The sequence below is a fragment of the Ornithorhynchus anatinus genome, chromosome X1, assembly GCF_004115215.2.
Source record: "Ornithorhynchus anatinus isolate Pmale09 chromosome X1, mOrnAna1.pri.v4, whole genome shotgun sequence".
In the NCBI taxonomy this organism is placed as follows: Eukaryota; Metazoa; Chordata; class Mammalia; order Monotremata; family Ornithorhynchidae; genus Ornithorhynchus; species Ornithorhynchus anatinus.
In genome coordinates, this window is record NC_041749.1 from 21842889 (window position 1) to 21860055 (window position 17167).

The following is a 17167-nucleotide window of genomic DNA, read 5'->3' on the forward strand; positions in this document are numbered from 1 at the left end:
ATTTATTGAGCGCTTACTATGTGCAGAGCACTGTACTAAGCGCTTTGGATGAACAAGTCGGCAACAGATAGAGACAGTCCCTGCCGTTTGACGGGCTTACAGTCTAATCGGGGGAGACGGACAGACAACATGGGGCTCATGGTCTAAATAGGAAGGAGAACAGGTATAGAATTCCCATTTCACATGAAAGAACTGAGGCACCAAGAAGTTAAGTGACTTGCCCAAAGTCACACAGCAGACCAGTGGCAAAGCCTGGATTAGAATCCGGGTCTTGTGATCCCAGTCCACAAAGAATTTGTAGTCTACACGATTCCCAGCTTTTTCTCTGACTGAGGGCGCTTGGGGGATCGTTCTCGTGAGGTGTTTTACTTGGGGACGGAGAGGTCGGGGGCTTTGTTGAAGTGTCCGCAGGTGCCCCGAATGCTCAGCCCAGACTCTATAACAATAATAATGTTGGTATTTGTTAAGCGCTTACTATGTGCAGAGCACTGTTCTAAGCGCTGGAGTAGATACAGGGTAATCAGGTTGTCCCACGTGAAGCTCACAGTTAATCCCCATTTTACAGATGAGGTAACTGAGGCACAGAGAAGTTAAGTGACTTGCCCACAGTCACACAGCTGACAAGTGGCAGAGCAGGGATTCGAACCCATGACCTCTGACTCCCAAGCTCAGGCTCTTCCCACCGAGCCACGCTGTCATCAGGAGTGCAAGAACTCCTTGCTAACACCAACATTCTTGCTCGAGTTGCCAATAGGGTAGAGATTGTTCGTGCTTTTGCCCCCTCTGCTGCTGCTGATCATGTCTAAGTATGCTTTGGGTGAGAGTTGAGTTTTCTGTGTTTCTTGTCTCCCCCTTTAGACTGTCAACCCAAGGGCGGGGATCAGGGCTAACGCTTTCATTCATTCAATCGCATTTATTAAGCGCTTATTCTGTGTGCAAAGCACACTGTACTGAGAGCTTGAGAGAATCCAATAGAACAATAACCAGACACATTCCCTGCCCATAAGGAGCTCCATGCTCAGTGGTCCCCCTATAAAGACTTGCCACAGATCACCAAGAGGACTCTGCTCCAGACCTTCTGCCTCTTTTCCTTTTCAGAGCGATGAGTCAGAAGATGAGGAGCCTTGTGCAATCAGCACCAAATGGGCTTACGAGCGCCGCAGCCGGAGGTGGTCCCGCCTAGAGAGCGAGGATGGCTGCCCAGGGGAGAGTGGGTCCCGGGGGGCCGTCCCCGGCGGTCCGAGGCTCCGGAGCGCGGGCGGCCGGGAGCCGGCTCTCCCGGACTCCGGGGAGAAGCCGGAAGTGTCCTCGCTGCGCAGTTCCAGCAGCGGCGACAGTGACCTCCCCTTCCCCAAGGCTTTCGACGACCCCGAGACCAGCCGCAGCTCCTCCCGCTGCTCCTCCAGCAAGCTGGCATCCCCAGATTCCACCTTCAGCTGCTCTCCGTCCCCCAGCGAGACCCCCCGCGTCGTCGGCGAGGAGACGCCGGCGGAGAAGCCGCCCCGGGCCCGCGGGAAGAGCCTGCTGAGGAAGATGGAGAAGCTGCGACTCCGCGGCGGGGGCCCCGGGAAGAGCTCGGGCCCCCGGGCCAAACCCGTCATCAGCGGCCCCATCTCCCTGGCGGGCCTGGACGAGGACAAGCAGCGGAGTCCCGGCCAGGGCCGGGCCGCGGCCTTCCCCTACTCGCCCCCGACCTGCAGCAGCGGCAGCAGCGGCAGCAGCGGCAGCCAGTCGGAAAACAGCAGCGCGGTCAGCACCCCCAGCCCCGTCATCCGGGTCCGGAGCCACGCGAGGCGGGGCGGGGACCCGGGCTGGGGGCAGCCGTGCCCGTGGGGCGGGGATGTGGCCCAGCGGAACTGGAAGAACCAGCTGTTCCAGGTCCCCCAAGGCCACAAGCCAGGCACTTTCCCCAAGGTTCTGATGGCCGACCACCTGCTCTCCCCAGCCGACGACACCCTGGTGAACTGGCGGACCGGGAGCTTCCACGGCTGCCGCTGGACTCGGGTGAGCTCCGGCTCCGGGGAGACGACCCCCTGCCCGGGGACCCTGAGCCCCGGGGACCACCGCGTCAGCATCTACGACAACGTGCCGGGCTTTGGGTCCGGGGAGGAAGATGACGTCTTCTCGGCGCTGGACCACGTCGTGGAGCACGTCAACGGGATACAGCAACTGGTCAGCCAGTGGTCACAGAAGTTTTCGGAGGATGGAGACTCAGACTTTGCTGACTCTCAGACCTCCCCGGGCCCCGCTTCCCTCAACCAGATCCACCTGGAGATTACCGAGCCCCCTGAGGAGGCGGCAGGGCACTTCCTCGGGGGTGGGACGGAGCACCGGCGCAAGCAGGTGGAGCCCCGGAGCCAGCGGGACTCCCAGCCGGACTCCCACCCGACGCCCGGGTCGCTGGGGCTGGAGCTGGGATCCATCTCACGCCCCCTCAGGTCAGTTTCCGCTCCCTCGAATTCTTCCTCGTCTGTGATGTTGTAGCTCATGGGATGGGCCAGTTTCGGCCTGGACGGGTGGGCTGCAATGGGTTAACCCCCATTTTACAGATGAGGTAACTGAGGCACAGAGAAGCGGAATGACTTGCCCCACCTCACAGGGCAGACAAATGGCAGAGTTGGAATAGAACCCAGCTCCTCAGACTCCCGAGCCCGTGCTCTTTCCACTAGGCCACACGATTTCCCTGCTGTGCTCAGCCCACAAAGCAGTGCTTAGTTCATGCTATTGGCAGTCTGACTGGTATTATTCTTCCGTTTGCTTTGCCAGCAGGTGGCCATCCCGGGCTTGGGAGTCAGAGGTCATGGGTTCTAATGCCGGCTCCGCCGCTTGTCAGCTGTGTGACCTTGGGCACGTCACTTAACTTATCTGTGCCTCAGTTACCTCATCTGTAAAATGGGGAATAAGACTGTGACCCCTACGTGGGACAACATGATTACCTTGTATCTACCCCAGCGCTTAGAATGGCATGGCATATAGAAAGCGCTTAACAAATACCAACATTATTATTATCATTATTATTATCAACTGGCCTTTGCCACTGTGGCCTGTGTGTCTGTCCTATTTGCTCTAATCAAATGTACATTCTCGAGGTCCCTATCTGTTCTCTAATGTGGACCCGACAGCGTGCTATGCTACCTGTGTGTGCTCAGAAAGACGTCTTGGTGCTGTGAAAAATGTCAGAGACCTATAGAAGTCTGCTATAGAAGAGCCGACCTATAGAAGCAATGCTAAGGAATACACTGAGTGCTTAGTACAGTGCTCTGCACTTAGTAAGGCTCAATAAGTATCATTTATTATTAACTGGCCTAAGCTGGTTTGTGGGTTTTGTTGGGTTTTTTTTTAGTTTCTGGTCACTCATTCATTCAGTCATATTTATTGAGCACTTACTCTGTGCGGAGCACCTGGGAGAGTACAGTATAACAATAAGCCCGTTACTGGGCAGGGATTGTCTATCTGTTGCTGAATTGGACACTCCAAGTGCTTAGTACAGTGCTGTGCACATAGTAAGCGCTCAATAAATACTATTGAATGAATAAACCGATACATTCCCTGCCCACAATGACCTGTTTCTTTAAATGCATGTATTAGTATAGATTATAAACACTGAATGTACAGTGGAGGCAGAGTGGCTGTAATAGGAATCAGGAGACCTCTGTTGTACTTTCCCAAGCACTTAGTAGTGCGCCGAACACAATAAGCACTCAATAAATAAGATATATTGAGCTCAGTTTTGGTCCCAATTCCATCTTGGACTTGTGGGAACCTGGGAAGATCATAATCCCTTTTTGTGCCTTCAGTTTTCTTCTCTGTAAAGTTGGGGAACCGAGTGCTGAGAAGATGTATACCGAGCTTTCGGAGGTGAATATGGTTGAGGTGACTGGTCAGCACTGGATGTGGGACCTCCAGGGGATCGCGGAAGACAGATAGACTTGGGTTCTTCCAAATGCATGAGTTGAGGGAGTGAAGTTGTACTCTCCCAGCTGCTTAGTACAGTGCTTCACACAGACAGGGCTCAGTAAATACCATGGACTGATTGATCGATGGGCTGAGCTGAGAGAGTGGAAAAGGGTAGGTGAGAAAAGAACCAGGCAAAGGGTGTTTTGGGTTGGGGTGCTGGTGGTTTTACCAGCACTCCTGGCTTCCTAAATCTAGTCCAGATGAAGGGCGGAGGCCAAATGGGGCTTTTTTGTTTTGTTTTCTCTGCTGTTTGTTTTTCTGAGAAGGTAGCCCAGAGCCGAGCTGGGTTGGGCAATGCAAATGCTCCCTGATCGATTCCTCCTCTTTGTCCCCGTTGGTGTTGCAGGCCCAGGCGGTGGCACGGATCTGGGGAAGAGCTAGCCAGCTTGGACGACCCGTCCCTGCAGATCGAGAGCCAGTCAGCCATCCACCTCAGCCGGGTCCAAAAGCTGGCTCTGCTGAAGCTCACGGCTCTCATGGACAAGTACTCTCCCTCCAGCAAGCAGGGCTGGAATTGGTGAGGGGCGGTGACCGTCCTACCCAGGGCAGGGACGGGAGGAAGGGTGGGGCACGGGGGCACTACTGAGGTCTCTCCCGAAGAGGATGGGTCTCTTCGAAAGTGCCTCTAGGAGGGGTGGGGGTCCAATCTTGGAGCTATTGTGAGGGTGGGGATCAGGGCCCCCAGGTGATCCCGTTCAGGGTAGATGTCAATTCTGCCTCTCTCCACGGACGCCCAGAAATGGGACTGATCTGGAGACCGTTCTTGGGGCACGGGCCCCTTGTAATGTGGCCCTGGGAGGTGGACTTGGCCTACAGCTCCATAATGTCACTGACGTCGAGAGTGGGCCCCGGCGGCTGGACTGGCCCCAGAACTGAGTTGGCCGATGGAATTGGGGGAGCCCTTTTTCATGCTCAGAGCCGGACCCCACCTTTAGCCTGTCTCTGGGCTCTGTTCTCGAGCAGCTCTGCTTTGGCATGGAGTTCTAGGGGAGTAGAAAAACCGACCAGTCCATCCTCCTCAGCACTAGGCACTCATACTCTGCTCTGAACTCTGATACTGGCTGAGGGGGCTAAAGGGGTTGAATTCTAATGAGGTGGGGATTTTTGTTCGTTGTAAGGACCGTTCCCAAGTTCAGAAGGAAAACCAAGACCCCGGATTACAAGGACAGGAAAGTGTTTGGTGTCCCACTGCTCCTCAACGTCCAGCGGACCAGCCAGCCCCTCCCGAGAGGCATCCTGCAGGCCATGGATTACCTAAGGAACCACTTCCTTGACCAGGTGTGTGTGGATACCATCCCCCAACTCCAGGCAGCAGCCAGCTGGGGACAGGAAAAAGTTGCTGGCACTTCCCTGCTTCCCTTTTCCACCTGGGGCCGATTCCCATGACTGGGAGGTAGCAACCGTACTATCCCGTCCTGACTCCAGTGTCCTTTCTTCAGATCATCACTCCGGAGAGGTGAAGCGGCAAGACCTAGTAGAAAGAGCATATGTCTGGAAATCAGGAGATCTGAGTTCTAACCTCCGCTCTTCCGCTTGCCTGCTGTGTGACCTTGGGCAAGTCACTTAACTTTCCAGTGACTCGGTTTCCTCATCTGTAAAATGGGGATCTAATGGCTTTTCTCCCTCTCCCTTAGCCTGTGAGTCCTGGGTGGGACAGGGGCCGTGTCTGATCGGATTGAATTGTATCTACCTCAGTGATTAGCACAGTGCTTGGTACATAGTAAATGCTTAATATAAACCACAGTTATAATTATCGTACCTGGCTTAGACAGATTTGATTCTGCTACCCACCTTTTTTATTTGGCTTACCATTTGGCCAGACAAGTGAAGTTTGGATAACTGGTTCTCCACTTTGGTTAGAAGGTGGGGTTCTACGTTGTTATGACGGCGCGCAAGCCTCGGCACTCGCTCCTTGCCCAGTTACCTCTCTGGATCTAAGGAAGTGGGGCTAGCTGCCCCTGCCGGTTCTGACCCCTTAGCAGCATCAAGTTCCTGCCCCAGAGCGTACCCCCTAGCCCAGTGCCGGCCGCTTTCGGGGAGAAGGATGGACGGCCTGGCTGTTCCCATAATTAGACTCTCCCCCTCCGCATTTCTTTTCCCCAGGTTGGACTGTTTCGGAAGTCAGGGGTGAAATCTCGGATCCAGTCTCTAAGGGAGATGAACGAAGCTGACCCAGCCAACGTGAATTACGAGGGGCAGTCGGCATTTGATGTGGCTGACATGGTCAAGCAGTATTTCCGGGACCTTCCCGAGCCCATATTTACCAGCAAGCTCTGCGAGTCCTTCCTCCACATCTACCAGTGTACGTCCACCCGGCCTGGCCCCCACACCCACAAGCACACACAGCTCCTTTCTTTTCCTTTCTTTGAATAAGCCCGGCCCTGCCAGAAAGCCCCTGGGCTCCCGGAAAAAAAAAAACCCCATAAACCCACCCTGATTGTTTCCGGCCCTCTGCTCTGCTGGGCTGAGCTCTCCCTTGTTCATTTGAGCTATGTTATTTTCTCTTTGGCCTCATTTCCCCTGAGGTTATTCCCTTTCCTTTAATCCTTGTTGGCAAATGAGGTGACAGACACATCCTCCTTAGCTGTGCTCTGGTTTCTCGGGCTTTTGGTCATTGGAGGGAAATCATGAGAATGAGTGTCAGATCAGTGTGAGATCACAAGTCAGGCCCACCCTCTGTTGTTGCTCCAACTCTGTGGAGAGATCCCACTTCCTATACGGTCAGAAATTTTTACAGAAATTCCTTGATTTCTCCCCACTATTACAGTTGGCAAATGATGGTAGGGAGGGGGCGTTGCTCTCCTTTGTGCAGAGGGGAGAAGGCGCATGGCCCAGTGGAAAGAGCATGGGCCTGAGAGTCAGAAGACCTGGGTTCTAATCCTGGCTCTGCCGCTTGTCTGCTGTATGACCTTGGGCAAGTCACTTAGCTTCTCTGTACCTCAGTTATCTCATCTGTAAAATGGGGATTAAAATTGTAAGCCCCATTTGGGACATGAACTGGGTCCAACTTGATTAGCTTGTATCTACCCCAGTGCTTATAGTACAGGGCTAGGCACGTACTAAGCTCTTAACAAATGCTATTATAAACAAATACCATTACCAAGGGGAGGCACCCTCCGAGTCTTGCGAGAGCCATGTCTATGGATTTTTGGTATGGGTGAGAGGCAATGAAGGCACTAGTGCCCTTCAGAGCCCAAGGGTCACCCTGGCAACTTTTCTTTACCTGAAGAAAGGCCTTTTCTTCTCTACTAACTCCAAGGTGGATAAGAAGGGAGTGGAGAATAAGGTGTTGCGTCGGGGTGGAGGTGATGAAAACTATAGCAGAGTGGCAGGATGGAGGAGGATGGGAATGAAGAGGCAGGGAAGTTCAGAGAAGTCTTCGGGGCAGAGCTGGAGGGAGGTGGAGCGCTCTCACTTCCAGGGGAAAAGAACTGGTAAGGCCACGTCAGCTCAGCTCCCAGATGAATGCATTCCAGGCAGGGCCAGCTTCAGACATTTGGCCGCCCCAAGGCGGGCGGGAAATTCGCCTCCCTGTCCCGTTCCGCGTGACGTCATACACAAACAATTTGCGGAAACCTGTCAGAGAGCATTTTTCCAGCGCCACGGGCGGCTCGTCCGAGTCCCAGACTCCTGCCCCGCTGAGTGGTCGGTGCATCCCTCCTGCCGACATTTTTGGGAGAGGCTAGGCTGCCCTCTGGTGCCCTGAGGTGGTGGGTGGTTTTACCATGTGAGGCCACACCCGGTTCCAGGTCTTTCCTTGCTAGCCCCGCTACTGGCCCAGGTGTGGCATGAGCTCCAATTAAGATGGAGTTTGGGGATCATGTCCCTCTCTAGGTTGGGACTGGGGTGAGGCTGTGGGGAGGCCCCCACGATCGGGGCAGGGACGCAGGGATTAGGGCCTGCTTTTCCGGACATGGTGTTGAACAGGGAGCCGGAAGAAATTCCGGCTTTTAGAAGGCCCAAGAGTGATTGGCGAGAAAAGAGACACTCGACCCATCGGTCACTTCATCTCTCATCCCCCCAAGCCTGTACCTTTCCTGCCCCCCTTCCCTCCTCATCACCCCCTTCTTTTCTCACTTTAGACCTCCCAAAGGATCAGCACTTTCCTGCAGTCCAGGCTGCCATCCTCCTGCTGCCGGATGAGAACCGGGAAGCCTTGAAAATTCTCCTCTTTTTCCTCCGGGATGTCGTGGGCTTTGTGGAAGAGAACCAGATGACGCCGACCAACATTGCCGTGTGCCTCGCCCCGTCCCTGTTTCACCTCAACACTTTCCGGCAGGACACGCTGGCCACCTCCAGGTACGTCAGCCTGCTCAGCGGGAGCCCTGGGCTCAGGCTTCAGGCCCTCCTGTTCCTCTCCCTCCCCTTCCCCCTGAACCACCATCTAGCACTCCAGAACCAAATGTGTCTGGCCTAAAATCAGTTGAATAAACCGCTTTTCTTTTCGACTCCCTTTTATATAGAGTCTGTGGGGCTCGCAAGAGGAGCTCTGATTGTTTGTCCTGGTGTTCTGAATCTGATGACCCGTGCCCCTTCCACGTTCAGGAGTGGGCTCGTTAGATTTTCCATACTTGTTAGGGGGCAGTGACTATGAGGGCAGAGACTTTTGGACTCTGTAGCCCGGAAAATGTTTTTGATGCTGAAGAGGCTTTGGTAACAGGACTGATCACCCTTGTTCAAACCTTGTCAGGACTACTTCTTGGTTTTACTACAAGTATAGCTCATTTGTCCTAATTCCTTAAAACACTTTCATGGCCTTTAGTTCATTTTCTCTTCCCACCATCTCTAGGAGGCAGGGATTTTTATCCCTATTTTTTACTGAGGGGGAAATTGAGGCCTAGAGAGATTAAGCAATTTGTCCCGTTCATGCAACAGGAAGGAGCTGAGCTGGGACTTACGTTAAGGCTCTGTGCTCTTCCCAATTAGATCACTCTGCTCTGGAGAACCCCAGAACCAACTCGGTCTTGAAATGTGCCCTCTAGATTAGCACCCTTGAATTCATTATCAGGTTGTGAATCACCTATTTGGAATCAGCTAAAGGATTTTCAGTTGGATAGACTGCCCTCCCCAGACACCACCTCTGATATCTGAGAGTCAATCCTTTTCTTAGAACTCCCAGAGATTTCTGCCCTCCCTCCATAGATTACTTCAGAGTTTAATTACCTTTGCTGGAAGTCTTGCCATTTGCCTAACAATGTTTTTATTTTATGGCATTTGTTAAACACCTACTATCTGTCTGGCATTGTTCTAAGCACTGGGATAGATATAAGATAAGCAGGTCTGACACAGCCTCTGTCCCATATGGGGCTCATAGTCTAAGTAGGAGGTAGAACAGGTTTTGAATCCCTATTTTACAGGTGAGGAAACTGAAGCACAGAGAAGTTAAGTGACTTGCTCAAGGTCACACTGCAGGCAAGTGGTAGAAATAGGAATAATACCCAGGTCCTCTGATTCCCACGCCCATGCTCTTTCCAATAAACCCCGCTGCTTCTCACTGCTCAAATTTTTCACTGCTTCCACAGTCTCAGTGTCTACTACATGCAGAGCCCTGTCCTGGGATGTGACAAGAGGGACAAAGAAAGAGCGAGACTTGTTCCCCATTCTCAAGTTGCTCGAAGTCTAGACTGTAAGGTCACCGTGGGCAGGGAGCATTTCTACTAACTCTGTCGTACCGTACTCTCCGAAGCGCTTAGTCTGATGCTCTGGATACAGTAATCGCTCAGCAAATACCATGGATGATTATAATGATAAGGGAGGCAGGGTAGACACTGGCTCATTAGCAGATGGACATATTGTAAATGACAGTGGCTTAGAATGTAACTGAGGCATAAGAATACAAATAATATGAGCATGCCCTCGTAATTAAAGACATGAAGACTTTGAGGCTTGACTGACTGGAGGTAGGTGAGGGTAATTTGGGAAGGCTTCCTAGAGGAGGTGACTTTTAAGAAAAATTTGAATGAATGCCATGCCCTCTGCAAACTCCCTTTCCTACTCATTGTGGCCTCTTTGTGCCAGGTGTAATGTCTGAACAGATCCAATCCTTCCAGATCCTGAGTTGCAGCTCTTTTGGAAGCTGCCGAGCTCCCCTCTGTTGTTGTTGTCCTCAGCAATTGTTTTCTGCCCTGTAGCCTTTTCTCATGTATCTGGTCTCTTGTCCTCCTCTCACTTGCCTGCGAAACATTGCAGTGAAGGGTTTGGGGAAGGAGCGTGGCCTAGTGCATCGAGCACGGGGACTGGGAGTCAGAAGGACCTGGGTTCTAATCCTGGCTTTTCCACTTGTCCGCTGCTTGACTTAGGGCCAGTCATTTACCTTCTCTGTGCCTGTTACCTCATCTGTAAAATGGGGATTAGGACTGAGCTCCATGTGAGATAGGGACCGTGTCCAGCCTGATTAGCTTATGTCTGAGGAATAGAAACGTAGCCCCCTTCCTGGATGCTGTTACAGGAATTAGATGGCCAAAAGTTCAGAGCACAGAAGCCCTTTCTTCTCTTCTCCCTATCCCTCCTCTTTCCTCGGGCCCAGCCCTGCCTCTTTCTGGAATCAACTCACTACCATCACTTAGACCAGATTTCTCTACAGGACAATATATAACTGGCCCTACTGCTTCCCATGCACTCCTTCCCTCTGTGATAGATTAGCATCCTTAAGGCACAACTGTCACAACAGAAGTGTATTTAAAGAGACTACTAGGTTCCTATATCTGGAAGAGACTAGTGGGCTCCTATACCTGGAAGAGACCTCACTAGGTCATCAGGTTTGAGATTTCCAGGGGTGGAGAGATTCTACAATCTCCCTCAATAGTCTGATCTGTGGTTTTATCATCCAGGCATTCAAGAGTTCTTCCTTTTTTATGGTATTTGTTACGCACTTTGTTCCAGGCACTGTACTATGTGCTGGCAGTTGTGCCTAATCCAAATGTAATTTTTTACCCAGCATGCTTGTTATTGCCCTAAGATCCTGTCAGAAGGACAGTGGTGACTGGGTTTCTACTCTCCAACTTTCAAAGCCCAAACTGGCCTGATCCTGACACATCAATAATACCTCACTCACGAGACCATCAGAGATCATCAAGCAAGTTACTGTTTAGACTGTGAGCCCGTTCTTGGGCAGGGATTGTCTCTATCTGTTGCCAAATTGTACATTCCAAGCGCTTAGTACAGTGCTCTGCACATAGTAAGCGCTCAATAAATACTATTGAATGAATGAATGAATGTCTACCCCAGTGCTTAGAACAGTGCTTGACCCATAGAAAACGCTTAACAAATACCATTTTTTTGTTGTTTTTTAAGAGGACTGACTGAAGAGAGGGAGATGTTTCTGGCCAATCCCAACCTCGTGCCCAGCCAACCAGGCAATAGACTGCCTTGTTTTATAGCCCTATATTTGGTTCTGGTCGAGAAGCCCGTGCTGTCCCGGGGAATGGGCTAGGAAGGAGATGATGTGGTTCCTGCCCTCCAGGAAGTGAGGAGACAGGAGACAGTTGTTCAGGAAGCTCTTTGTGTGTTCCTTATACATAGCTGCCTTACAGTCTCGGCCGAAGCAGAAGCCCCACTTCACTGAGTGGGCAGATTTCAGTTTTAGCCCCAGTCCTCTTGTCCACCCCTTCCCTCTGCTCTGTCAGCACTGATTGGATTCTCCTTTGGCGGGAAACAGAGGCCCTCGGAGCCAAGAGTGAGACTGAAAGCGGGACTGAGCCAGAAGCCAAAACATGGCACATACACTGCGGGTGCAGGGTAGGGAGAGGGGAAGTGTTGCATTGTAGCTTTGATTTATTTTATCCTCATTACAGCAGGAAATGGCTTCAAATAGTGAGGGCTTTCTTTATCGTCTTGGAAAACAAGGTTGCTTTGAACCTTAGATTCAGATAAATGTTTGACTTTCGGATTCAAACTTCAAAGAAGTACAGAGCCTTGGCTCCCAGGAATTGTCAAGGGTTCTTATCGGCTCTTTCTAAAGTAGGTCAGGAGGAATGTTCCAAGATAGTGTTATTGGAAGTGAGTGTTAGTGAAGTCACTGAAGAATTTGTTCTTGAAAAGGGATAGAGGAATGTGCTACAAACATAAGGCAAAGATGGCAGGGTTGCCCAAGGGCTCAGTGGACGGAGACGATTCGGCCTTTCTACAAGGAGAGGCCGTAGACCTCATGACACGACATCGGCTCGCTGAGCCGTATGACTTGGAACTGCTCACTCATGGGCTTCGCTAGCCTTCTTGTGAAGCCTTCTGTTGAGATATGCCAGCAAGTGTCCGACAGTGGGCTGAAATGGGCTATTTTCCTTCCCCTTAGTATCACTGAGACCCCAATTCCAGTCCCAGCTCTGCCACTGCCCTGTTGGGTGACCTTGGGCAAGTCATTAAACCTCTCTGGGCCTTAGGTTTTTTTCTTTATCTGTAAAATAGGGAGAAAATAGATTGTGAGCCCTTTGTGGGACAGAGGCTTTATCTGATCTGATAATCCTCTGTCTACCTCCTGCTTAGCACATAGAAAGCACTTAACAAATGCCATTATTATTGGAGGTTGGTCTTATGTGTTGGAAGAGGAAATTCTGTTGTCTATCTTGACTTCTAGTCTCCCAGACCCTCATGTTGATCTCAGTTTGGAGAAGCTGTGTGTCCTAGTGGAAAGAGGATGGGCCTGGAAATTAGAGGACCTGGGTTCTAATTCTATCTCTACCACTTGTTTGCTGAGGAACCGTGGGCATATTATGTCACTTTTTTCTGTCTCGGTCTCCTAATTTGCAAAATGGAGATTAAAATACCTGTTTTCCCTCTCACATAGAGGGCATGTGGGACAGGGACTGCATTTGACCTTATTATCTTGTATCTACCCCAGCACTTAGTACAGTGCTTGACACATAACAAATACTATTATTATTATTCTAATCATCATTATTACTCGGCCACCTATTTGTCCAGGGTTTTCTTCACCCTGGGCCATAGCCTCCCATTTGATAGTGCAGGAATGAGAAGAGATTTTCTTAGGGTGGTCTCCTGGAGTCCCAACACATTTGGGCTTTATTGTGGCTCCTGCAGCACAAGAATGGAAGTCAGCACTAGAAAGCCAAGGCACAAGGTTGTGGGGAGGGGAAGGTGGATTTCAATTCTTACCCCCAAGAGCTAGACAATGATCTCATCTCTTTCCGTCCCCCCCAAAACCCCCAGAACAGGAAATGGCTAACCGCCCTCAAGTTTGTTTCAGGAACATTTTGGGCCTGTGCTCTTGGGCTCAGGGTCTGACCCTTTCTGGCTCTTTTAGGTCCAGCCAAAGGAAGCACAGCCTGGGAAAGCCCGACCAGAGGGACCTGAGTGAGAACTTGGCGGCCACACAGGGCCTGGCTCACATGATCGTGGACTGCCACAGGCTCTTCCAGGTACGCACACCTCTCTGCCCCAGTGGGGCTCTGGGCAGAATCCTGCCCTGAGAGAGACAGTGGGGTTTTAGTCCATGGTGGGGAGGGCAGAACATGGCCTAAAAAATTCTTCCAAGACTCGGAAGATGGGTTTTACGGAGAAGGCTGACTACTTTTTTTTAATGGTACTTGTTGAGAGTTTATGAGCCAGGCACTATACTAAGCACTGGGGTAGATACAATTAATCAGGTTGGGCACAGTCCAATCCCACATGGGGACTCACAGTCTTAATCCCCATTTTACAGTTGAGGTAACTGAGGCACAAATAAGTTAAGTGACTTGCCCAAGGTCACACAGCAGACAAGTGGCAGAGCTGGGATTAGAACCCAGGTCCTTCTGACTCCCAGGCCTGTGCCCTAGCCACTAGGCCACGTTGATTCTCACGGTGAATTCTCGGTGAACAAGAGGAAATAGGCTTTTAACCGCCACAAGAGAGGGTTTGGTCAGGCAGAAGGAAGAACATCCCAACTGCTGGGGCCAAAAATGCACTGGAGGGTGGAGTGGGATGGGGTGGGGTGGGGACTTTCCTCTTCTGAAAGTCTTTTATTTTAAAAAAGTCATAGGCTTTAAGAAGTGGTATTCTTGGGTCAGACCAACAGTCTGTTCAAACCAGGGTCCTGCCTCCGCCTCTGGCAGTAGGGTGCTTGAAGAAACAGTACGATGGTTTCCTTTCCTGACATCCTTTCATAATAGATAAGGATGTGAAACCAAGCATCTCTAACTTGCTATGTCATCTGGTGGATCTTTTCGGTACAAAGATGAACTGAAAACGTTAGAAGAGAGTGAAAACCCACTACATTTTAAGATGCTCTTTTTTATGGTTTAAAAAAAACCATATGGTAAAATGCGTTCTAAACCCTGGGGTAGATGCAGGTTAATCAGTTGGACACAGATCTTGTCCCACTTAGAGCTCACAGTCTTAATCCCAGTTTTACAGATGGGGTAATGAGGCAATTTAAGTGACTTGGCCAAGGTCACATAACAGAGAAGAGGTGGAGCCTGGATTAGAACCCAGGTCCTTCTGTCTACTAGGCCCGGCTGCTTCTTTGCTGTTTTTCTCATTCAGGGCAGAAATCATATCTACCAACTTAATTGTATTCTCCCACGTGCTAAGTATAGCGCTCAATACCACTGAATGATTGACTGAAAAGACAGAGGCGGAGAATTAGGGGACATGTTGTCATCTCCACAGCCTTCGTGATTTGGAAGTCTTTAAACATAGAATTGTTGTCCTCCAGGTATCATAGCATGAGGCCAAAGAGTGCCCATCTGCAAACATTGAAGGTAGGAGGCTCAAGCACTTTTAGCAGCAGGTGCTAAGAGCAGAGAATACTAACCCAGGAAATGGACAGCCAAAAGTATCAGTAGGTTCAATGGGGGTGTGGGGAGAGAAGGGGTGTTGATTAAATGAGTGGATGAGAGGTCCAGAATAGGAAGGAAAACAGGCATTAGTGGGAAAAGTTGGAGATGTTAAATGGTGCTTTCGTAGTCATGTGAACAAGGAGGCAAGGAAGGCAACCATGGGACAGTTTCTCCAGGCATTCTGTTGCTGCAGCCAGACTGAAGAGACCAGTGGTAGGGCAGAGTTATGGCATAGCAGCTCTTAAATCCTGTCCCAGCCAGACCTGGACCAGACTTGGGTGCTGGAATCCTGGGGTGTGGCTTGAATTTGGAGCAGTGGACAGGATGTGGACAACAGTAAGGGACATTCACTGAGTCCCTGTGGAGGGCAGAATGCCTTCTCAGGGAAACAGAATGGACTCCTCAATCATCTGGAGAGTTCATTCATTCGGTCAGTCGTATCAATTGAACGCTTACTGTGTGCCAAGCACTGTACTAAGCACTTGGGAGGGTAAAGTAGAACAATAAACAGACAGGCATTAATATAAGTAAATAAATAAATAAATAGCAGAGTTCCAAAATAGCAATGGCATTAACTTCTGTCCAAATATGTGGGAGCTTGTTTTTTCCCAGGCTTTTAGAACTGGATTTTTGCGTTGTGACTTTCTAAGAATGTAGGGAATGTGTTTTGTGGCCCACTGTTCTTAATCCCTTTAATTGGGATGTTAATCATGTTACCAAAGTGAGCGCAGATCGGGAGGGGAGGCCTTGGTCAGCGAAGTGTCTTCTAAATCGAAGTGGGGTCATTTTCTTTCAAGCTTTCAAGGATACTGTGAACATAAAATAAACTCATTGGTATAAACAATAATATTAATAATAAGGCAGTTATTATTAATATTATCCTGGGTTCTTAGTGCTTAGTGCCCAATAATTTTACGGTAGAGTATAATGCTGGAATAGAGCTTGGGTCTAAGGAGAGAGAAGGCCCTTCTGAATCTAGTACTCTGTCATGGTAAGCCATTTCCCTTTTCATAACATTTTTCAGGGTAGACTGACGTTAGACAAGGTTTGTGCTTTTGGCAGTTGCGGAGTCATTAAATTTCTTCAAATATAGTCACTAGGCTTCTGGTAAAGATGGGGGATGGCCTATTGAACGAGAGAAATAAGGCTTAATCTGAAGCCAGAGTTCTTAGGGTAAGAGAGTGCAGACCAGGAGTCAATCCCAGAATTCATACCAGAGGCAGTGTGGAAACCCCATCCCTGGAACTCTTTAGTAAAGGAATTCATCTTCAACTATCCTCTTGCTCTGATTATTCAGCCTAGACCTGATGATCACTTGAAGGCCCTGTCAGTACTGTGATTCTAGAGCCTGCAGGCTGGGATCTACCAGCAAGCCAACCATATTTGTGGAGTAGAATTGTTGGGTAGGATGGATTGAGTCACTTGCTCCTCACACTGACCATCTTGTGGTTTCTTTACCAGATGCCCGACTACTGCCTCGAGTCTCAGGACCTCAGTGAGAGGCAGGCACAACCCAGTCCTGGAGGAAATAAAACAGGCTCAACTGCCTTGGCCAGATACTCCAGCATGCTGATTTCCCTGGAAAATTCCATGCAGGACCTGCTCAGAGATGCCAGAGACAAATTCAAAAGTTGGGTATCATGTTCCCACTTGCAGCACGTGGAGTTGGCTAATAAGAAGGTGAGAGTGGGGTGATAGGTCGATCACTGAAGAACTGGTACATCAACTAGGGGACTCTGAGGGAAGCCCGGGAGACTTGAATCATTTCATTTTGGCGCTCGGTACCCTTCCTCAGCTGCTATTTATTTAGTACCCACTGGTTAAGCAACTGGTTAAGCAACTGGTCCTGTCCCAGGGCTTAAATGAGAAAGTAGAATGACCAAGCCCTTACATTTTCAACTCATTTGCCTCATCTCCGAGAAAGAGAGGAACTGGGGATTATGATTCCCATTTTGCACGTTAGTTGAGCTAGGGAGAGATTATTTGCTCAAGGTCATATAGCATAATCATGTGGTCCAGAGCCAGTCTGAGTAGCGGACACTATCACTCCCAGGCTGGTGTTCTTCCCATAGGTTGGAATTGGGCACTCAGCCTGCCCTGGCCCCAACCCTTCCATTTCTTTTTTATTTATTTAGTGTAATTCTGAAGTGCTTACTATGAGCCCATCACCATACTAAACCCTGGGATAGATATAAGATAAACGGGTTGGATAAAGTCCCTGTCCCACATAAGGCTCACAGTCTTAATATCCATTATACAGTTGAGGTAACTGAGGCCCAGAAAAAGTTAAGACTTGCCCAAGGTCACACAGCAGACAAGTGGCGAAGCTGGGATTAGGACCCTCATCCTTTAACTTCTAGGGTCACGCTCTTTCCAATAGGCTGCACGGCTTCACTTCTACCGAGGCGCACGAGGGTACTAATGTCCCGCTGAAG

General features: G+C 50.2%; 1 protein-coding gene and 1 long non-coding RNA gene across 4 annotated transcripts in view; one reads left to right on the top strand and one right to left on the bottom strand.

Moving 5' to 3' along the window:
- Positions 1 to 17167, top strand: part of LOC100078308 (rho GTPase-activating protein 7-like) — a 99303-nt gene that overhangs the window by 77596 nt on the left and 4540 nt on the right. For all 3 annotated transcript variants that reach the window (XM_029050814.2, XM_029050815.2, XM_029050816.1), the window contains exons 5-11: positions 1099 to 2438; positions 4304 to 4474; positions 5076 to 5235; positions 6061 to 6259; positions 8040 to 8256; positions 13217 to 13331; positions 16194 to 16412. In XM_029050814.2, coding sequence (XP_028906647.1) covers positions 1099 to 2438; positions 4304 to 4474; positions 5076 to 5235; positions 6061 to 6259; positions 8040 to 8256; positions 13217 to 13331; positions 16194 to 16412 — 2421 coding nt within the window. The remainder of the gene's footprint in view (positions 1 to 1098; positions 2439 to 4303; positions 4475 to 5075; positions 5236 to 6060; positions 6260 to 8039; positions 8257 to 13216; positions 13332 to 16193; positions 16413 to 17167) is intronic.
- LOC114806461 lies at positions 5115 to 7496 on the bottom strand. The gene is made up of 2 exons (XR_003754499.2): positions 7181 to 7496; positions 5115 to 5428 (listed from the first exon to the last, which is right to left on the bottom strand). It is a non-coding gene; the product is annotated as an uncharacterized LOC114806461 (long non-coding RNA).